This window comes from Dendrobium catenatum, unplaced genomic scaffold (genome assembly GCF_001605985.2).
Source record: "Dendrobium catenatum unplaced genomic scaffold, ASM160598v2 fragScaff_scaffold_1428, whole genome shotgun sequence".
Lineage (NCBI taxonomy): Eukaryota > Viridiplantae > Streptophyta > Magnoliopsida > Asparagales > Orchidaceae > Dendrobium > Dendrobium catenatum.
Window position 1 is genome coordinate 44357 of NW_021319890.1, and position 22230 is coordinate 66586.

The 22230-nt window shown below is 33.8% G+C and overlaps 1 protein-coding gene across 2 annotated transcripts; it reads right to left on the reverse strand.

The window, feature by feature from the left end:
• Positions 1–207: 207 nt before the first annotated feature.
• On the reverse strand, positions 208–21462 carry LOC110095112 (chaperone protein dnaJ 10). Of its 2 annotated transcripts, XM_020820512.2 has the most exons (10): positions 20938–21459; positions 19886–19945; positions 19674–19756; positions 18887–19040; positions 11786–11915; positions 10915–11073; positions 10664–10839; positions 7808–7888; positions 3022–3162; positions 208–503 (listed from the first exon to the last, which is right to left on the reverse strand). In XM_020820512.2, the coding sequence occupies exons 1-10, from the start codon at positions 21022–21024 to the stop codon at positions 429–431; spliced, it is 1146 nt and encodes a 381-aa protein (XP_020676171.1). In that variant the 5' UTR covers positions 21025–21459; the 3' UTR covers positions 208–428. The 2 variants fall into 2 exon arrangements, with proteins under 2 accessions (XP_020676171.1, XP_028555847.1); XM_028700014.1 differs by lacking the exon at positions 3022–3162 and having other exon boundaries at positions 20938–21462.
• Positions 21463–22230: the final 768 nt, after the last annotated feature.

Genomic DNA, 22230 nt, shown 5'->3' on the forward strand with positions numbered 1-22230 from the left:
GCTCAAATCCTTTCTCTGCCCGCTCAAGCAAAAATAACAGCTGATTATTAACAAAATAGGGCCTTAACTGATAGAGGTCATTCTAATTCCATTAAGCACTGGTAGTTCATGCAAATTGAAAGTCAAGATAAAATTTCATTCATTTTGCAACATTTTTAACTATATAACTCATCAATTACAAAATATTTGCAATATGGTTACTTTGAATAAAAAAATTAAGAACTTTAATGAAAGCAAATAAATTATACAACTGAAGTTATGTTCAATGGACAAATTTAGCAATAGCCTTCTAGTAAGTTGAAACAAGATTAAGAGAATAATCCCATATACATAATGGCAAATTACTCCAAAACGTGTAAAAATAACATATAAAAGAATCCATAAAATTTTTGCTGTCGCATAACTCCTTGGTTTTTATGGATATTTCATCATTTGTTATGAGGTTCATCGTCTGCAACATCATATGCTGGGTTGCAAAGACATCTAAAGAGCCGACCAATGCCCTAACCAAGAGAAACATATGAGATGAAATATGGATATAATTTGCAATGAGAAGTTCATCTTATTAGCGAAAGTGGCAGAAACTTTTTTTGAGAAAGAATTCGTCATGAGAATCACCAAAAATAGAAAAGCAGATATGGCAAGAGCAGCAAATAATGCCTCAAGAAAGGAAAAAAAAAACAACAAATCTGCATTGTGAAAAAAGCTCATATTTTTATGCAATTCTTATGTTTTATATTATTTTGCTCTTTTAATATTTGGATTCCAATTCTATTTTACACAATTTATTACTTACTACTTTATATCTTGTGCAATTTTTTTTTTCATATGTATGTTAATTTGTTACATCATAGTTCAATAGAAAATTAATATGTTATTTTTTAACATATTATTTGAGTATTATATAAAAAATTTTATTTTTAATATTTAATTTCACTTTACGCATTTTTTTTAGGCCTAAGCTTCGCCTCATGAACAAAGAAAAAAAGATAGTGAACTGAAAATAGTTAAGAATTATTTTATCATATACTCAGATTGAAAATTATTTTAGTAACTCTTCCGTTAAAATTGGATGTTTATTTTGATGAGTGTTAATTGTTGTTCAAAGAATTATGAAATATGTTTGATCGTGCGTTCCTACCTCATTAATTCGAAACTCTAGACCGAGTCATGACATTATACTCCATATTTCAACTTAATGGTGGTCAATCATTCTACAAAATCTCTATAAATAGAGGGGTAAAGCTCGCAATAAGGAAAAGTGAATGACCACGAGTAGAACTCGTCATATACAATACATCCTATCAATATTTCCTCATGTTGTGCACAGTCCCCTAAGGATCGTGACTATTTATTATGGCCCAAATTACCTTAGTAGGCTTGCCACATGAGTTCTTCCTGTCTCCTCCAATCATTCTTTATTATTTTTCTTCTAATTTTTCATAATTTTATTATAATATTTACTTCAATATTATAGTAAATAAGTCAGCTCGAACTCTCATTGATATTCTATACTCTAAATGCTTCGCTTCAAATGACTAGTACTAATTGAAAGTTCTCTCTTGTTACCAAATGGGTTAATAAACCATATGAGAAACTTAAAAATATATCATAAAGTCCTTAAAAAATGAGAACAAAATCTCTAAGCGAAGTCTTATCTTCAGCATAATATGTCTTCTGAAAATCTGATTCAAAACCGCCAAAACACCTGCAACAAAATCGAGGCATGAATTTTTTGAGCACTCAAACCCTATTTTAATAAGGATTTGAGTGCTTGTAATTTTGATATCTATCAATCTCCTTTTTCATCTTAAATTCCCTCTCCTCTCCCCGGTGATTCTCTCTCTCTTTCCTCACAAAAAACTTCCAAGTTGCTAATCCCAAGATGTTGAAACTTGAAAGCCAGTCCCCTTTTAAAAAATTTGGCAAAATAACTTCTCTCCAATCCAATCCCTTTCTCCTCATTAACAAGTGGAATCAAGAACCCAAAAAGCAATCTAAAGATAATTTGAGAGAAAAAAACTAATAAGAACATCAATAAAAGCACATAATCAAGTTTGAATCAAATTGTTATTAGAGCAATCTTTTTATAACATAATGAGCAAAAGATATGCCTCAAGTTCTTTAGGTATGAATTTCTTCATTAACATGAACATAAATTTGCTAAATGGGAGTCTACTTTCATTTGCAAACCTCAAATATCAACTTACTTTCACAATCCTAGAATGATTTACCTGACGCTTTTGCAAATGACAAGAGTTTCTAGGTTGAAAGACGGAACAAAACCCATTATTTAATCCTTGAGGTGATGTGTTTTCTACTTTGCTAATGAACGCACATTCATAGTCAAATGTTTATGTATTAATATGAACTCACATCTGATTTTGTAGCCAAAGGTGTGATGAAAGCTGGCAGCTAATGAGAAAATTAACCAGACAAAGTATAGACATAATGAGCAGACCAAAAATTTAGCATGCAATGGAAAAGATTAATTTTTCTTTCCCAAACAAGAACGAAGCCAATTGTTTGAAAGGAATTATCACACTCAGGGGCTGTTTGGTATGCGGATTTAGGCCAGATTCGGGTAAAATCCAGCCAAACGGCCTAAAATGCAAATCCAAATCTCACGGTAAATGGAATCCGCGGTTGACAGAAAAAGACCACCTTTTGCGGTAAATCCCGGATTTCGCAAATCCATCAATTCGGCGGATTTAACTTCTTATTCGCGCGAGAGGATTTAAGGCTGGATTCGGTGAAAGTTAAATCTTTTAACTGTCTTAAATCCTGACTTGCATAGCCAAACAGTCACACCGGATTTAACTAGATTTATCATGAATGTTACCAAACAGTTTTCAGGATTTAACCCCTCCATGATTTCGTAAATCCGAATTTGGAGGATTTACGAAATCCTACTTAAATGAAATCCTAGATTCTACCAAACAGCCCCTCAGTCTAGTTGACGACTAAAAGCAAGACAACATTATATTTTCCTTCTAAGAAATATGAGTTTTTTTAGCATGCCTGAGTGATTAAAGGAGTTCGATATGAAAGAGGTCTGGGCAGATCCTCAACAGAACTATCATTGGAGCTGCTATCATCTTCATCATCTGAATCATTTCCTGCTTTGGATGTGCCAACAGGAGGTAATGCATTCTTTTCTCTCTGCAAAGAAAGATGTGATCACAAGAGTTCCTTTGTCAATACAGGTACATAGTAACATGAATCTTATCCCATAGAGTTACAATCAATATTCAAATAACACACATGTGAGTACTTGAAAATGTTTTTAGGCCCCTGCACTTAATAGAATGTTTCGTTTAAGGTAACCAAAAGAAAAAAAAATCACATTATAGCAAGGTATTGTCACACTCGTAACTTCTCGAAAGACTAAAATAGTTTAGGAAGGATGGCATTTATGGATTCTCTTCAAGATCTGTCGTTTCTCATTTCCCCATGTTAATATGGGTTTCTATTATAGCTAACTGTGAATTCTCTAACAGCATCTGCTCTTATGTTCAATATAATTTTCTTATCTGCAAGCTGTTGTGACGTATAGTGACATTAATGATCAATATCACTTGGCATATGGCCGGTGGTATTGTCCCTTAACTTCAAAAGAAAAGGCTGGTTCGAGCTTCAAGAAAAAAGAAAAAAATATAAGCATATTAGCAACTTTGGCTGACTCAACTAAACTTGAACAGGTTTGATGCCCTGTCTATTTAGTTCCGAGAGAAGCTCTCTTCATTAACAGTCCAAGTCATGTGCAGCTAAATTTGTTAGATCAACTCATCAACTTGCTTTAGTAATGAGCTTTTGGTAAATATGGTTTTGTGATAAAATAAAACTTTAAAAATAAGGGAAAAATGAAGAGAAGAAAATTGTGGGCTCCGAAAATTCGCGCCCCGGCCACCGGCCTCTCCGCAGTCTCTTTCTTTCTTCTGGGTCGTCGAGGAGAGTTTTAACACTTAAGTTCCTAGGCAAATTTTCATAAGGTAGATTGGGTTTTGAATAAGATAATACCCAGAGATTTCGCCCTCGTTTTGTGAGGACTTTATGATCCGAGTTCAGGTTTCCTATAGGCGCAAAGCACTTATAGTTAATTACCCCTCTTGATAGCGAGATAGAACTTTCGATTAAGGCTAGCGATCAAATAGATACATAGTATCTAGTGTATAGTAACAACATGTTTAGGTAATTAAAATTAGAAATTCATCACCTTGCACTTAAAGCAAATGGTAGGGGAATGATGATAAACCCGATCCAAATCCTATCGTTCTATTGTCCAGGGTCATCCAGATCCCTAGTTTACTAAGTCAGAGTATATAGTTGCCCAACCTGAAAGAAGGATTCTTATTGGCATCCATGGGTTGCTTCATCCAAGGGTACCTTGTAGGCCCGGGATGAATATTTGTCTAAAGGAACAAATTTAAATATACCTTCACTGATATAGGGTTTTGTGCCTAATAGATCATATCCTATTGATTCATTACGCAAGGATTTGAAACCGTTGGGAAACATATGGGCTCTGCCCATCACCGTAATTTAATGGTGTCATATGAAGCAAAACCACCCTATCATAACTATTTACCAATGGTGTCATTTGGCGGCGAAACCACCAGTTAGAGGACACGTGCCACGCTTACTGGTAAGAGACGGATTGAGAATAAATCATAGTAATATTCTCGACCAGACATTTGCTCTTTGTAAGATGAAGTGATTTTCAAACTTATCCACCTCAGCAAACTATTGCGGAGAGTGAACGTGTATTTTTCTTTAAGTATTTTGATATTTTTTATTTCAATTTCAAATGTCTTAAGTTTTGATGATTTTTTAGTTTTGAATTTTCATGAGAATTTAGGAGGCATTTTTGAATATTTGAGGTCCCCTCGGATTGAGATTTTTTATCAACACGATCATCATTGAGATACATATGGGTAATTTTACTTTATCAGTTGAACTTTATCAACTATGTCTATTTGCTGACATAAGATCGGGTTCATTATTGGCTTTATGTTTACATTAGTGACTTTTTCTTATAATAGGCCTTGAAGACCTAATATAAACGTATAAAATAAATATCCCTGTTAGTGTTATAACCGTATATTTATTTGACGATTCGAGCCGTGTTTACTCCTATCTATTCACATAAAAGGATCTAGAGGTCGACTGCTAGTGGAGGAGCGGATTGTAGGCATGAGTTGTTTGGCGTAATCAAGAAGTCGAACGACACATTGGAGGGATCGTGTGGTTCGAAGTGTTGTGGACGAACTTGCGGCTGTGGAGGAATTGAACAAAAAGAAATTAGCACAGGAGATTTTGAATCGCAGGAGTTCTTGTATGTTGAAGAAGCAAATAAGTGAAGAGAGGAGATGGAGCAGTTGGGAGTTCTTGTGCATAACAAAGAAATCAGAGGCTTCGCTTTGTCTTCATTTTATCAAAGGGAGGAGGCCGCAATCTAGGCGATTGATTTGCGACTTGTAGAGCAAGGAGACAAGACCATTCGACGTTGAGCTGAGCAAAATAAAGGGTGGTTGACTACAGGATTTGAGTAGGATATAGGTATGATGATGTTTCCTTTTTTTAATTTAATTTAAATTATTAATTGATAATAATAATTATTACTACAATAATAATTTTATTATTATTATTAATCATTATCTCTATTTATGTGCTGCTACCCCGAAATCCATGCATTTTGTCTTAGGATACACGTTGATTTCCTCGCACGATTTTCGTTAAGCAAAGTTATAGTCAATTTTGGATATTTTCGACGTTCTAAACGCAACAGCGAAGTTCGTTTTGTGATTGGACGTCATTAGGGCAGCGTCGCGCGTCGATTTTTGGTGTCGGTCGCTGATTTTGACCTCTTTTGCCTGATTCGATTTTGAGGGCTCCCTCTTAGGCGAAATTGACGCTCTGGTCGCAACGGCGCAGTCTGTTTGGCAATAAGATGTCATTTAACCATTTAAGTGATGTGTCGCGCCCGCCGACTGTCACTTAAATTGCCCATTTTTTGCCCTTTTCGTGCATCTTTAGTGTACTAATCAACAAAAGCTAATTGCAAGAGTGACACGCACAACATGATAGCTACTTGGATAGAGTACTGATGGCACGCCTTAAAGACTAGAGACTCCAAATATACCTCCTTTGATCTTAGTGCGGACTATCTAGAATACTTACAAAATTACCCACTCCATGGAGTTCCCGCTAATGCAAGGCTTGAGAGAATGATGTACAAAATCTCATCCATGTATTTGCAAAGAGGTTATTTCAATGATGCAAACTTTGGATCTCTATAATACACTAGACAACTTAAATTGCCCCTAACTTTCCATGTGCTTCCTATAATATTAATGCTAAGTAATTATAAAGATGATTTATTGGGAACTTAAAACACTAGAACTAAGGGTATAGTTGAACCGAGTCAGCTTGTATGCCAACTCGAGCATAGCTTGATAAATAGCTTGTGCAAACTTGAACTAGCATAGACAGCTCATGATCAAACTTGATTAAAAATGCTAGAGTTGAACATATATGAAAATATTAGAATTCAAGGCATCAATTATAAAAATATGTAAAAAAAAAAAAATCTTGCAAATCCTAGTGCCCCTCTCTCTACCCTATGTGATCTTTCTTTTTGCTCTAATTTATCATTTTTTCAATAGTTTCATCATTTGCAATGCCTTAAATGTATATTCATCTTCTCTCTTTCACAAGGAGACAATCCAATTAGTAAGCCAGCTCAAACATACTGAATTGAGCATAACAAGCTCAACTTATTGGGTCAAACACAAGCTCAAGCCAGATGTGGTTCATGCTCATGTTCGATTAACTAAGTCCAGCTCAAGCTTAAATAGGCTCAAATGAGAGATGCTTGAGCTCAATAAAATGAGACAAGCTCAAGCTTAAGCTAAAGGAGGTTTGAGAAAGAGCTAATTGATTGAGTCAAGCAGGTGGCTGTTTGATACCTGACCAGAACAAGGTAGTACCACATCATGAAAATAATAATCCATTTAATCTTTAAATAAAACATAAGGAAAAAAAAGAAGAAAAAATTGGCATAATTATAACCAAGCTTAGCAAGACCATGTATGCAATCAGCAACAAAAAAAAACCTGGATTAGAGAAGAGTTCTAATTTCAAGGCTGCAAAGGAATAGCCCAATAGAGGATAGCACGAAAACAATTCAACCATAATATTAAAAAAAGAAAAATTTACATACATATCACTTTATACCATTCTATTTACATATCTAACACTCAAAACATTAATATTACATACATAACACCCTATATCATTAATATCAAATATGTCACTCATATTTTCTTTCTACCACTCATATATTTCATATCTATCACTTATATTTGATATGAAAATATACTATGGGTGATATGTATGTAATATTAAAGTTTAGGTGTTAAATATATAAATAGAATAGTATATGATGGTATGTATGTAAATCTCCCTAAAATAAATGCTGCACAACAAAAAGAGCAGAAGCAGATATAGGATCCAACGCTTGAATAAGGTCAACTTAATGTGATTCTAGGCTTAATAGTGATACGAACGGAATAACGTGAACAAGACTCATATAGTATCAGTTATGTTTTATTTTAGAAACCTCAACATTAAAATTATTATGGAAAAAAAAAGGTGTACTGGAAGATTTAAATGACCAACTGCATTTACCAGGAAGCTAATGACCAAACAAATTAAAATATCTAGCACAACTAGATGTCTATGATTTTGCACACAGAAATAGCTCATATAGCACATATTACTCAAATGCATTATGCAATCAACATACCTGAAAAAGTTTCCCAAGAACTTTCAGAGCAATTGCTCGAGCCTTCAGCTCCTCCTTTTTTACATTGTTCTCTTGCAACACCTATATGAAAATTTTATTACTGCACTGGCGAACATGACTTCTATAAGGCTTGGAATATAATACAAACAAGAAAGGGAGATCAGGGTTTTAATGATTAAGGCTTTTGTTGAGGCAATTTAATTTCTATTTTTGCTTTTTAAAGCTCCTTTCTCAACTAGAATTTCAAAAAAGTTTTTCCAAAAAATAACTTTTTAAAGGCAAATTTTTGAAATAGTAAGAAAGTTTATTTCAAACATATTATTTTTTTACTAATTATTTTTCTTATCACGAAAGTAGTTGAAAAGTTGTATTCCAAAGACTATTTTTACCAACTATTTTTCTTACTATGAGAGCAGTCAAAAAGCAATAGTATATTGGAGTACAACTTTTCGACTGCTTTCGTGATAAGAAAAGCAATTTGTAAAAAAATAGTACGTGTTTAGAATACCGTTTTTTCACCTCTATTTCAAACTTCTGCCTTTAAAAGCAAAAATAGAAAAGCTTAAACAATCCCAAACAATACCTAAGTGATTCAATATATTGCTTCGTGCCAATCTATTACATACAGATATAAAGGAGCATGGCCTGAAAGTTTTTTCATAGTCAAAGAGAATCAATCTTCATTGAAAATGTTTGATAAAAGAAGAGCTTCTTGGATAGCCTCTTAATGTCAAATATGATAAAGCAATATTATTGATGGATTACAAGACATGCAACAAGATTTTTTTGGATTTATTTAATCATTTTTCAATTATTTCTACATTAAATTTAGAACTATCCTTTTCTTTAGGTCTCATTAAAATACTTGTCTCTATCATCCGATTTATTTAGATCTAAATTTGAATATCTATATTGCCCAATTTCTATAAGTAAAGATATGAAGCATTATAAATAGACATTCAATTATAAATAAAAATTTGAATAGAGATTCCTTATTCTTACTTTCTGACACCGCTCCCTCCTCTCTCTCGAGAAATTTTATTAGTTTCTTCACTACTTAGGTTTTAATGTCGACCTATTATGAAGATCAATATTATTTTGCAAATCAAGAATAGTGCATTTGTGATTGTCAACCTTTTACCCCTTCGGTTTTCTTCATCCCAACTCTTCCAATGTTGACTGTAATTCACATGCTTATGATGAAAGCCTCCGATTCATATTAATGAAGTATATGCGAAGATACGATATGCGAAACTCCATTTCAAAATTGCACTTTAAGATTTCGCACAATCCACTACACACCATACAAATTCCTTTTGACTCCATTTCAACAAGATGTGCCATAAAATTCTAACCCTTCTCCTTGTAATAATGATTTGTAAGAAGATGTTTATGATAGGCACTCTACTTTCTAATGATGAACTGAGCTTTGAGAATATGAGTGAGTTATCAGCACCTAAGATTCCTATTGAGCCTGAGAATGCTGTTTAGCAAGAGACAATTACTCCTACAAATTTTGTTGTAGCTATAGCTCTAATTCATTTACCATTATTTCAAGAGGCAAGCTACTTTAGACGAGAATTTTGTAGTGTCACCGTTGTTGTCACATTTGAATCCAATGTTGGTCCACATTACCAAGATCATACAAGTTTATGATGTTTGGAACCGCCCAACGAGTTATATTAGATATATATTGTCTTTCTTGATGCTCCCTCTTATTCCAAGGTCACTTCTCCCCTTAGATGCTCCAGTGTTGCCACTTCCACTCTCTCAGCCACCTCCAACGAGCCATTCAAAAGAAGAGTTCCTTGTTGATCAAATGAGTTGTAGTACAAGCATTCAAACATGTCAAAACAGTCCACAAAAGCCCTAGTGGAGACAACCAATTACATGAAGTTGAACCGGGATAAAACAAACCTAAATTGGGCTCATTTTCAAGCCCCTTTTGGGCCATTTTTAAGTATAGCCAAAATTTTCATAATTCTTAAATTTGAATTATTTTGTTATATTTTTATTCTCTCTTAGACAAGAAAATGTTTAAATTTGAATGTTTGTTTGATAGGATGGGATTAGATTTCCGTTTAAAAATTTGGTTTCATCCATGATATCTTATTTTCTATAAATAGAGACCCAAGCTATGTAATTGATTTAATTATTGATATTGAATGAATAAAATTATTTGTGGCTAATTTAGTGCTTTATCGCTCAAAGTTGTGAATGCGGATCACTCCAGGATGCATACAACAATTATCTAAAGTGCTATTAAGGAGGCTGAATGCATGTATTCCTAAAAAAGAAAAATAGAAAAATGAAGAAAATAAAGGACCAGATGGATTGAATAATATAAAAAGAAAGATTCCTAGCAACCTTCTTTAGTGCTGGAAATAAATGAGTTTAACATGCAATGCCTCGTAAAACTAAGCTTCTAATTTGCATCCGTGATGTATTTCCTTAACTTCATGTCAAAATTTTAGAGACATAATCCATTTATCTAATCGTACAAAATACCTTTTAAATGGTCACTTCAAACTGTACTAAATTTATTTTCCACAATGAGTTCATTGCCTTTTCTATTTCTCAAGATGATAAAACAATGTTATCAAAGATAAATACTATTCAGAGAGGTTGAAAGACATGCATTCAAAAAACAAAGATAAAAAAGAAAAAGATGAGTAAAATATAGCTTGACAAGATTTATTATCATTAGAACAAAATGCCTTGCTGGAAAACCAAAAAAAAACTTCTTCCACAGCTGCATATTTCTCATGTCAATTCTAGTAGTTGTTAATATATATATATAATTCTTGGCATTCATGCAAAAACTTATGACAAAGTTCGGCTAATGCTACTACATACCATTTGGCAAACATGTGAAAGAGTTACTTCAATGTCAAGCACATTTATTTTCCACAAAGAGTTCATCAAGTCCTTCTTCATACCCATATTTACTTCAACATCTTTTTCTGTAGCATAGCCATCACCATTAGATTGACGGCAAACATCTTCTTGCAGTTGCAGTAATTGCAAAGCACCTGGTATATTTTACAAAGTATAATGGTTAGCAAAAATGCAAGCAGAAGTTGCCCGGATAATAACAGCACATTGACCTTTTGCTGCAGTGATCTGTGATCTCCATGTATGTCCTTTAGTTCGCACCCACTCGGCAAAAAATGGAACCCCAAGATACATAACCTTCTTCCCCAGCTCTTTTGCAGCCTGTCTAGAATACACATAACCAATTGTGCGTAGGATATCAGCACCAAGAGCTGCATTTATTTGCAAAGTTCACCATTTTAAACTTCAGATACTGAATTAGTAAATAATCAAAAACAATATAGACCATCAAGTGTTCATAATATGATTGTATAAAAATGATTGGTTTGATAACATTTAATTTCTAGGAGAAGATGCTACTTCATTCAAGCCTAAGCTATGAGACACAGAATGATATCCCAAAGTTCACAATTTATAAAGCACCTTCACAGTCAGAATAATCAAAATATTCACAGAAAGCCATTATTCATCCCTACCTTCTTTCCCCACAAAATGGAGGATAGAGTCACCAAAAAGACCAGTAAAAGAAACAATTGTGAATAGAAACCACAACAAAATCACCATCATCTTAGAAAAAACTTTGGCAACCATCAGAAAGAAAAAGCGATAGTGTACGTTTGAATGCATATAAACTTCATTAATTTGAATGAACTTAGCGAAAAGGAAATATCAGATATTGGTACATTCATCAAAATCAAAACTATTTATCACTAGCGTCGAAAGAACTAAAAGCATTGAATTGTAAGAACTTGAAGTTTCTCCATCGACATGTTAGTCTGGATAGAAAGGGGCACATGGCAATGCTTGAATAAAGAGGCGGTAGGTAAGTAGTTAAATGTTGGATGTTAGCAACTAGAGGATATGACTAACCAGCAAAGTTCATTGAGTAGCAACTGTAGAGGAAAATAAAGTTTTGAAGACAACCTGTGCTTGATAGCCGTATTGCTTCAGCTTCTGCACGTTTGGAAAATCCCTCTTTGTCACCACATGCATATTGGTTAAGAAAATCTCTCAAAAATCTTGCGAGATTCTCTTCCCTTTCCCCCTGCAATGCCTTCATCAAAAATAAAAAGCCGACCAAGTTTAATACATAAGATTAATAAATTTCTCTCTAATGTATATTGAGAAGTTACTTTAGAAGGGGCATTTGATTGCAAGAATTTAATATCCATGTGTATTTAAATGCAAAGCAACTTAAATATAACTCATTTGGATACTAGTAGTAGTTTGGATAGTTGTAAATAAATTCAGAAAAAAAAAATTCTTTTTGCATTTGGTTAACTATAATATATATATATATATATATTAAATGAATCTAGAACATTGAACGGCAAGGATTGTGTCAGCAGCAACATAGGGATGCAAGTATCCCAAGGTCTTGGGTTAATATGTTGTTGGACCATTGGACGCATGAATAGCAACAAAGGAGGACACAGGATGAAGGCGAAAGAGGACGCAAGAATAACAACGACGAAAAACACGAAAATGGAAACGACTAAGGACATAAGAAGGATGAAGACAGGCTACGGGGATGATAGTGCCAACGAAAGCGAGAGGGAAAAGCAGCCACATCAGAAGAAAGCAGGAATGGCGACAACAAACGCAAGAATGATGGTAACGACGTATGCATGAACGACAGCAACGACACACACGGAAACAAAAGCAACTAAAGATGTGAGGAAGACAATGATAGTGTTGGCGAACACAAGGATGGCTTCATGAAGGACAATGTCGCAAACAATGAATTTGGAATTCACAATTATACTGTGAATTCTAAATTCATCAAAAATGAGCCTTTTGATGTATTATAAACTTCATATAAAAAAGTTGCTCATTTATTTTACCATACCAATTACCTAAAACTCAAAAAACATGTATTCCTTTTACTTTAAACTTCTAATAACTTAAAACAAACAACCCTAGGTGCTAATAAATGTGAAATTATTTTTTATAACTCCCCAAAATTCTCCAACCAGGCAAATATTTTGGCTAGAGAAAATCAAATATTTCATGCTTAATGCTTAAACCCTTAATGTTAAGTCAAATGTTTGGGTGAATTCTAGATTTCTAGGTTTTCTCTTATTACAAAATTTTGGAATTTATTTACAAAATGTATAAAAGATCAAACATGTTACATTAATCATGGCATTATTAAGTAAATTCTATTAGTTCTCCAACATGTTACAGTAATCATGGCATTATTAAGTAAATTCCCCTAGTTCTCCACATGGTTGACATATTTGCAGAGCCAATATCAGATGCTTCATGCTTAACAATTAAATAATTTATGAATGAACACAAAAATACAAAATTTACAAAATTCATGCACATATGTTGACATTCGAATTAAGCCTTAAAAGCCTCTTACAAAAATTCATTAAAAAAAATGCCAGCTACCAACTTCACCTCACTTGTAAGGCAACTTGTAAAGCTAACCTTCGAATACAATCATCTATTAAGCAAGAAGGCAAACTTAACAAGGCCTTGTTTTGCTAATATTTGTTCACAAAAAATGAATGTCTTATCAAGTGTATCACTATGATCTCACTTAAAAGATTTCATGACTGTAAAGACATTGCACATATACATGTGATTTTATCAACACATGGCACCAGAGATATATGATTACAATAGGGGCCCTCCAAGTGTCGTTGCAAAATGGCGCAAATATATTAAGTTATGGCCAAAGCCCAACTATTCCACAATGGCTCCAGCCCCCTGAGTTGTAAATTATATTATGCACTTTGATAGAGCACAAGGCCCTTTGTCAAGAAAGATCGACTTAAAATTATTCTCTTAAGTCAAAAACTCATCCCATATCTACAAGTTACAATTGTGATCGCTCAAGAAAAATGGCACGAATGTATGAATCCTGCCTTGCAACTGTAGGATTCCATTTTCCTTCAGTCAGATTACAATTAATCAGATTTTTCCTGAAGGTAGTGTCAGGGTTTAAAGTTCTGGGGTCCTTACTTCCTATGAGCGCAAGCGCTCATAGTTAATTATCCCTCTTAACATGTAAAAGAGAACTCTCTATTAAGGATGAATAAATTTTAGGTAATTTAGTCTGAATTGTGGAGAAAGTAGAGGTAAACCCAATCAATATCTCATAGTTCTGTCGTCCCGGGTATACCATAGTTTTCAGTCTACCAACACTAACAATCATTGACCGTAGTGTCCAGGGAATCTGATTAGCAGCCATGTGTTGCCTCCTCTCAGGAATCCCGAGTATATTGAAGTGGTTAAATGTGGATTTTAGTTTTAATTTTGTTGGGTGTTTTGGGGTTTACATCTATTAGAATACTCAAATATTGATTTAGTTTGGGATTTATGACTTCTTTTAGAAGTAACCCAAGAGTTTGGATTAGAGCGGGACTTATGTCTTCTTTAGGAAGTAGACCAGTGATTTAAATTTATGTTGGAATTTACGACTTTCATAGAAAATAACATAGACATTTGATTTGGAATGGAGCTTATTGCTCTATTTATGAGTTGCCCAAAGATGGGTCTTACAATCTAACTCTACAACAAGGCAGCCCAGGAATTTTAATTGTTTAGGTAGGTCTTATAACTTCCCTTAAGAAGTAGCCTACAAAGCGGGTCTTACAACTTAATCTTTTATACTAAGATGCCCATGAAATTTGTGTCTTTTGTAGAAGATATTACAATAGAAATTCCACATGATTCCAAGATGGGATTAGTATCATAATTAATGTATTTCAAAGCATTATTTAAAGATGAAATTCTCTCTTGAGGCTTTTGCCTTGATTTTTTAAGGAGAGTTGTTCATGGGATTAGATTTAGGTAGGGACTTATGGCTCTCAATAGAAAGTAGCCCAGTTAGTGGGACTTACGGACTCTACTAAGGGTAGCCCGAAGATTTCAGTTGGGTGGGTCTTATTACTTCTTTAGAAGTTGTCTAATAATGGGTCTTACGACCTAGCCCTTTCAGCTAAGTGGCCCGAGTTGTGGGTCTTACAATCAAGCCCTATAAACTAGGATGCCCGGGTGAGGAGTTTAGAGTTATGTTATTATCTAAACATTTTTCTCAGAGGTCGGACTTACGGCTTCTATTAGAAGTGGCTAGCATTTTAATCGGGGGTTAGTGGTTAGGTCAATTTTACCTAAAACTTTCCCATAAGGTCGGGCTTACTACTTTCCTTTGAAAGTTGCCGGTAATGAGTCTTACAACCAAGTTCTTATAAACAATGTTGCCCAGGAATTTTGTTTTTTATTGTGTTTGTTGAGAGGATGTTAGTTGTTTATGATTTTTTACTCAAAGAATTTGAAAGGTTTGTGAGTTCGTATGAGTTTGTGATTTTGACAATGGCTTCAGTATTTTAGTTGTTATGCACTTGTAGTCTTTTCTTACTACAGTAGTCTACTACTCTACTCATTTTCCTGACACTATTACTTTACTAGTTTTTTTTTTCAATACATTGTTTTCCTTGCTTTATATTACTTTTGTCTTACTAGTAACTAGATTTGTTATTTTTTAATATTAATTTCCATTTATAATTGTGTTGACTTTTATCTGCTTGTTTGCAGGTATGCGGTATTTGCAGCAGTCCAGGGAGCTCGTAGATAGCTTCAGGAACTCGTACAGGAAGGAACTTGGAGTGCTAGCATAATGTTGTTCTGTACTTGTTTGAGTTGATAGTTGTTTATTTGGAGAGCAGTCTGTACATGTATTTAGAGAGTTTGAAGAGTAGTGTTGTATGTCAATTAGTAAAAAAAATAGTGTTTTCTTTTCTTGCCCTTTCTTTTCTTGCCCTTTTTTTTATGCTCAATATAATTTCATCAATTAATTAATATTTAATTGATTGATTGATTGATTAATCGCTCAATTAAATAGCAATTATTTTTAAAATAGATTTATTAACTTATTAAATTAAATTTTAAATTTAAATTTGAAATTTAAATGGTTAATTATTTTTAATTAACTACCAGAAATTTCAATTAAAAATTTAATATAATTTTAAATTAATTGATTAAATTAAATTAAATTTTAAATTTAATTAATCAATCAATTTAATTTTAATTTTAATTAATCAAACAATTTAATTTTAAATTATAATTGAAATTTTAATTAGTTAAGTAAATTAACCAATTTATTAAAATTTGATTTCAAAACATGATCATTCTCAAATCAATCGCTCTTAGATTTTGGACTATTCTCTCATAACTTTAAAGTTATATTCCCATAAATTTCGGCAGCCCCCCGACATCCCTCCCCACTGGAGGAGAAATCGGGACGGCATTTGCCGAAATTTCTTCCTACTCGGACCTAAGGTCAACGACGTAGGGTCTTCGTATTAAAATCATCCCACTAGGATCTAAGACTGACAGCATGGGGTCTTCAAATTTTATTTCATCCCGTCCAGATCTAAGATCAATAGCGCGGGGGCTTCAAATTTAAAAACATCCGCCCGGATCTAAGATCACGGCTCGGGTCTTCGAATTTTAATTCATTCCACCAGGATCTAAGATCGACTGCATGGAGTCTTCGAAAAAAAATCATCTCGGTCGAACTTAAAGTCAACGACACGAGGTCTTTGACACCTATTTGAAATTATATCTTCTATTTTATCCTTTTTATATCATTTTTATAATATGTATATGTATAATATCATATAATATTATATAATATATGTTATATAATAGAAAGAGAGGGAGGGGGGAACTCGATAAGACATGGTTGGGTTCAGCTTGGGTAGTCGTGGAAGGAGCACAGTTGAACAATAACAAAGGAGTTGAAGGAGCCACTCATGTAATCTCTATACCTCCTGCAAAGCAACGAAGCCGAACAGCAATAAAGGGGTTGAAGCCGAACAACAACAAAGATTTGGAAGAAGCGACTCGTGCGAGCTCCGCACCTCCTGCAAAGCAAAGTCGGACAGCAACGGGAGTCGAAGAAGCGACGCGTGCAATCTCTATCTCTTGTGAAGCAACGAAGCCGAACAGTGGCAGGGAGCCGAAGAAGAGACGCGTGCAATCTCTATCTCCTGCAAAGCAACGAAGACGAACAGATGAATAGCAAGGATGATTTGAAATGAGGGACCCCTGGAGCGGTTTTTGTATCATGTGGGAAGTTAAAGAAGCGAAGCCTTGCGTCGTTTGGGGAGTTCACACGAAGTGGGGCCAGCGGAGGCAGGTTCGTTACTTCGCATTTATTCAAAGTTTCATCTTTTTTTTTTTTTTGTTAACAAATTGGGTAATACAATCCATTGATGCCGACAAGAATCCTTCAGTCAAATTGGGTCAAGTATCATCCGGTATGAAAGTTTGTTTGATGGTAGTTCGAAGCACATCAACGTTGAGGACCTTTAGTTTAGTCAGAAGGAAACTAGACTAATAAGGATATAGTCGTGACTCATCTACCAACGAGTGAACTTTATGTAAATCCATTTACTGAACCCTTCTTATGAGCAGCTGCTAAAGATGGATTATTTGCGGGATATGGGACTAAGTAAATTATGGATCATGATAACTCGAGATGATAGAACCATAGGATCTTAATCAGGTACGTCATAATTCCACCACCATCCATCTTAAGGTAAAGGTGCTATGCTTTTTTTTTATATCCGAAATAAAAATTATTTCTATAATATGCTATGCATTTAGCGCCTAATAACTAGCCTTTATCTGAAGTTCTCTCTCATAATCAAGAGTATTTAACCTTAGAGGCTTGTGACTATGAGAAATCTTGAACCACATCATAAAGTCCTCGCAAAATGAGGGCAAAATATATGAACAGTTTCTTATCTACTAATCTAATGTCTTCTAAAAATTTGACTCAAAATGCAAAGCTCACTTAGAAGAGTTGGGCACAAATTTTTGGAGCCCACATTAACAATGCATGCATGACTTAGAGTTATGATTATATTTCATCTAAGAATTAACATCCATCCAATCAACTAATACAAGCATTAGTCATTAGTTGGACCTTTCCCATTCCATAATCAGAATGCAAATTAATTAATATTAATTTATTTTGTTAAAAGCTTATTTGAGCACTACTGATAGGTAGGCCACCTGTTTTGTTGTGGTTTTGAGCAAAAGTTACTATACAAGCATAATGAAGCACAAACCTCACTTCAAAAAACAGAGAGCTGCTAAAACATTCTTCCCTTCTTCATTTTGGCTTTCAAGTAAAAGCTATAGTTACTCAAATGACAACCGCTTAAGCAGCACAATTATAATTACTTTGGAATCTCCAATGTATACCTTTGTTATGATTATAAGTCATAGGAAATTTTCTTCCTGTACTTGTTCATTGCGCTTCATTTAGTTCTTTCTACAAATCGTGTTATCACCTTAGTCCTATTTAGTTACCATGTTCTCATGCAACTTTCATAAATATCTGCACTCTCTCATGCCCAACTTATATGCATTTTCAATTTTTCATCTATGATTCCCTTCCTTCAGAAAGTCCTTTCCAATTTGTTAAACTACATTGCTCATGCTGCAAACTGTGAGTAATTATTCCCTGATGTTCATGTAATTTATTTAGGTTAACATAGTTGAATGAAAGGGCTATTAGACCTATACCTGCCATGCTTTTGTGAATGCCATTATAAATCACAGGCGGCACTTCCTGTTGTGCATTGAAATTCGGAGCGATGAAACACCCCTTGCAATTGACCATGTTTGGTGCTTTTATAACACTAGTGTACTTCAATGAGAAATAAAAGAATTTTGTGAAACCATAATTCCATGAAATAGATATTCCATCAGAACTAAAAGTGTTGGGAGTATGCGATCTAATAGTTGAAGTCATCAAACTAATAATATCAACAAAAAGGCCTGATAAACTTCCTACACACCAAACCAAAGAAGATAAAATTTGAAAAATAAAGAAATTGCATGTTTTAATTAAAAAGGAGGCTGCCACTACAAACTACAAAGTGATGCCATTCATGATGAGGACATCGAAGATCAACGGCTACCAAACTCCTTAATTTACTCATCCTTGCCTGTACGTTTTACATCAATTCATGCCATCATTTAGCAATGCATGCATACCTTCAACCTTTCTTGAAGTTTCTCAGTATGCTCATGTTCACTAGAAAGTTCACTAGAAGCCATTGAAGCCACAGAAAGAAGCCTTATATAATCCTCAAAAGCTTCACTTCCAAAAAGAAGGGTAAACACAGAAGTAGGGTCTAACATGCATTCCCTGAAAAATTTAAGCAAAACTCAAATATCAGCAACTTTTAAAAATATAAATCAAAAACATAGAATGAGAGAATAAGTTGACAATAAAATTCAAAGCAATGAAGTGGTGATTATTCTCTAATAAAAGATAGTGAAAAAGTATAAGATTATACTTTACAATTTCTAAAATGGATTTTCCACTTGATTCAGGAGGAAATCACATTTCAAGCTCAGCTAAATTGTTTAATGCATCAATTTGTGAAGCAAGATGTGTTCACTAAAGATGTCAAATAGCCGGTGTTCATTTTGAGCAAAACATTTTAATGCCAACAACAACAACATCAAGTCTTTATCCCACTACGTGGAGTTAATACCAAGTAGGAAAAAATAGTTAAATGTCATAAGCTTTATTTTAATATAAAAAATACCTTTATTAAAGTACACGTTACCAGCACAAAGTTAGAACATTATTCAAATGTATACCTATTCAAATTTAGTGCCAGTTATCATCAACTTAACAGAGGCTTTGTCCAAATGTACTAAAGCACTTATGAAATATCAATTTTACATAAAGGTCAATTACTATAGAAAATTTAGCTGTCTTTGGCATGCATTAAACCGTTTACTTATTTGATGTTATCAAGTAAAAACTTACTTAGAAACACTACTTTTTCCATGGCCATCATAAGCCTTTCTCTGCACTGGATCACATAAGACCTGATAAGCTTCCCCGAGTGCCTGCAGGCTCAGATAATTTGCATTACCAACAGATACATTTCAAAACTCGAAACGATGAATAGAATCTTTGCTATTGAAGCTAGAAAACAAAAATGAATGTCAAATTGAAGAAGTATATGATTATCCCACCTGAAATCTCTCAGCAGCTTTTGGATCGTTTGGGTTTTTGTCAGGATGAACCAGTCTAGCCTGTAAAAACATAAGGCTTTTTAGTTTCAATTTCCCAAAGAATTTTTTTTACTGTTATTCATACTTTGTTCAGAATTATTGGTAAGCAGTACTAAAAGGTTTCTTTAGTACTTGTTGCGCCAGAGACAGCAACCAATTACAGATTTGCTAAGCTCATATAATATCAATTCTCTATCCATTGTATAATCTAGAACAACACTTGGGAAAATCTAATGTATACCAATTTCAGGAATCTCAGATGGAAAGATAAAATACAGAGAGGTCTTCAATTATCGGAATTGACCTAAAATGAAGATTAGATAACCTAACAAACAGTAAGACATCATTAGATGTACTCAGTGCTTTCAACTAACTTAAATAAACTTATATTTGAATGCAATATTAACCTCGCAAGTTCGATTAATCTAATTACACCAATATCCATTGATCATACTGTGTTCAGAATTATTGGTAAACAATACTAAAAGGTTTATTTAGTACTTGTTGCGCCAGAGACAGCAACCAATTACAGATTTGCTAAGCTCATATTTTATCAATTCTCTATCCATTGTATAATCTAGAACAACACTTGGGAAAATCTAATGTATACCAATTTCAGGAATCTCAGATGGAAAGATAAAATACAGAGAGGTCTTCAATTATCGGAATTGACCTAAAATGAAGATTAGATAACCTAACAAACAGTAAGACATCATTAGATGTACTCAGTGCTTTCAACTAACTTAAATAAACTTATATTTGAATGCAATATTAACCTCGCAAGTTCGATTAATCTAATTACCCCAATATCCATTGAAAACATAATAATCGAGCTTGATAGAAAAATCACCTTGTAAGAAATCAGAATATAGGCATCAAAACAGGGATTTAAGGACTCGGTTCAATTAACACTATCCAAAGCATAAAAGCATAGACCATCGTACATATCAAAACTCAAAAGAAAAGAAGAGCGATGAAAAATAGGGAATAGCTTAATCTCTCGAAAACCACACCTTTAGATAATAGGCTTTGCGAATCTCCTCTTCGGTCGCGGAAGGGCCGATTCCAAGGACCTCGAAGTAATCCAGTTCCTTCTCCATTTTCACAGAAGCGGCCTTCTTCCCTCTGGAGCCTCCTTCTGCCCATTTCTCTCCTACACGGCATGGTTAAAAGAGGGAAAGGAGAAAGGAGAAGAAGGGACCACATAGAGCTTTCCAGTTTCAAAGACGCGATTAAAGAAATCCGAGAAGGAAGAAGAGTGAGGGGCCGTGGGAGACGAGGAGGAAGAGCGAGCTTTCAATTGATTCTCTTTCCTTCCGAATTCTTTATTTAATCCCCTCCTTCATGATTCCGAGGGGCCATAGTGCTTGGTTCGTGGGGTTTGCGCCGGTGCAAATGACTTCAAAATGGGATTTTTATAGCGATCAGATCCATTTTCTTTTGATTTTCAGTGAATCGGAGCAATCATTATCGGAGGTTTGTGTGGAGGCCGGCGGGGAAACTTGATTTCCACTTCGATTTTTATATATAGAGGTCACTTCTGCAGCTGTAGCAGGCTATATAAAATACTAAAAGGTTCATTTTTAATTAGAAGTTTTGGAAGATAATCACGTTTTAGATTTTTTTTAAATATTTTTATTATTTTTATGAGCATATCACCCGGATCTCAGTCACCTAATTCTTTATTTTTACTTATATGCCATAAGAAAATACTTTGATTAAGAATATTTTAATGAAATTTGGTTCAAAAACAAACTTAAAAGACTTTGTATTTATATTAAAAACACTTGAGAATCACCCAATTCTTTATGTTTATTTATAAAAAATAAACAAAATAATTGTATTAGAATATCCTATTATAATTTTCATTAAAATAAGCTCAAAAGCTCGTCGATTTACCTTAAAATTAATGCTTATATATGATATCATGAATTGTATTTAGTTTAATATAAATATAAAGGCTCTTCAACACATCTTTGACGCAAAATTGCATCAAAATAAATTTATGCAGTTTTTCATATAACAAATATTTTAGTGGTTGCATCGAATCAAAAACTTCATAATCTTCATTTTTAGCTACAAAAAAAGCAAAAAAAAAAAAATTGCAAGAACATGAAACAAAAATACATAATTGATATTCTTAATCAAGTTCTAGAGATTTTTTGTGCACTAATTAACTCACTTTCAAAAGGTATTTCTAAAATAAAGTTATTGCATAGAAAAAATGAGCCTTCATTACTACCTATTGTCATAACAATTAAAAAATATAGAATATAGATACATTGGGAGAAGATAAAGTAAAAAAT

Coding starts and splice junctions, on each gene's coding strand:
- LOC110095112 (XM_020820512.2), bottom strand. CDS start 21,024: ATGGAGAAGGAACTGGATTACTTCGAGGTCCTTGGAATCGGCCCTTCC. Junction 19,757..19,885: donor AAGCTGCTGAGAGATTTCAG/GTGGGATAATCA, acceptor CTGAGCCTGCAG/GCACTCGGGGAAGCTTATCA. Junction 3,163..7,807: donor TTCTTGGGAAACTTTTTCAG/GTATGTTGATTG, acceptor CTTTCTTTGCAG/AGAGAAAAGAATGCATTACC.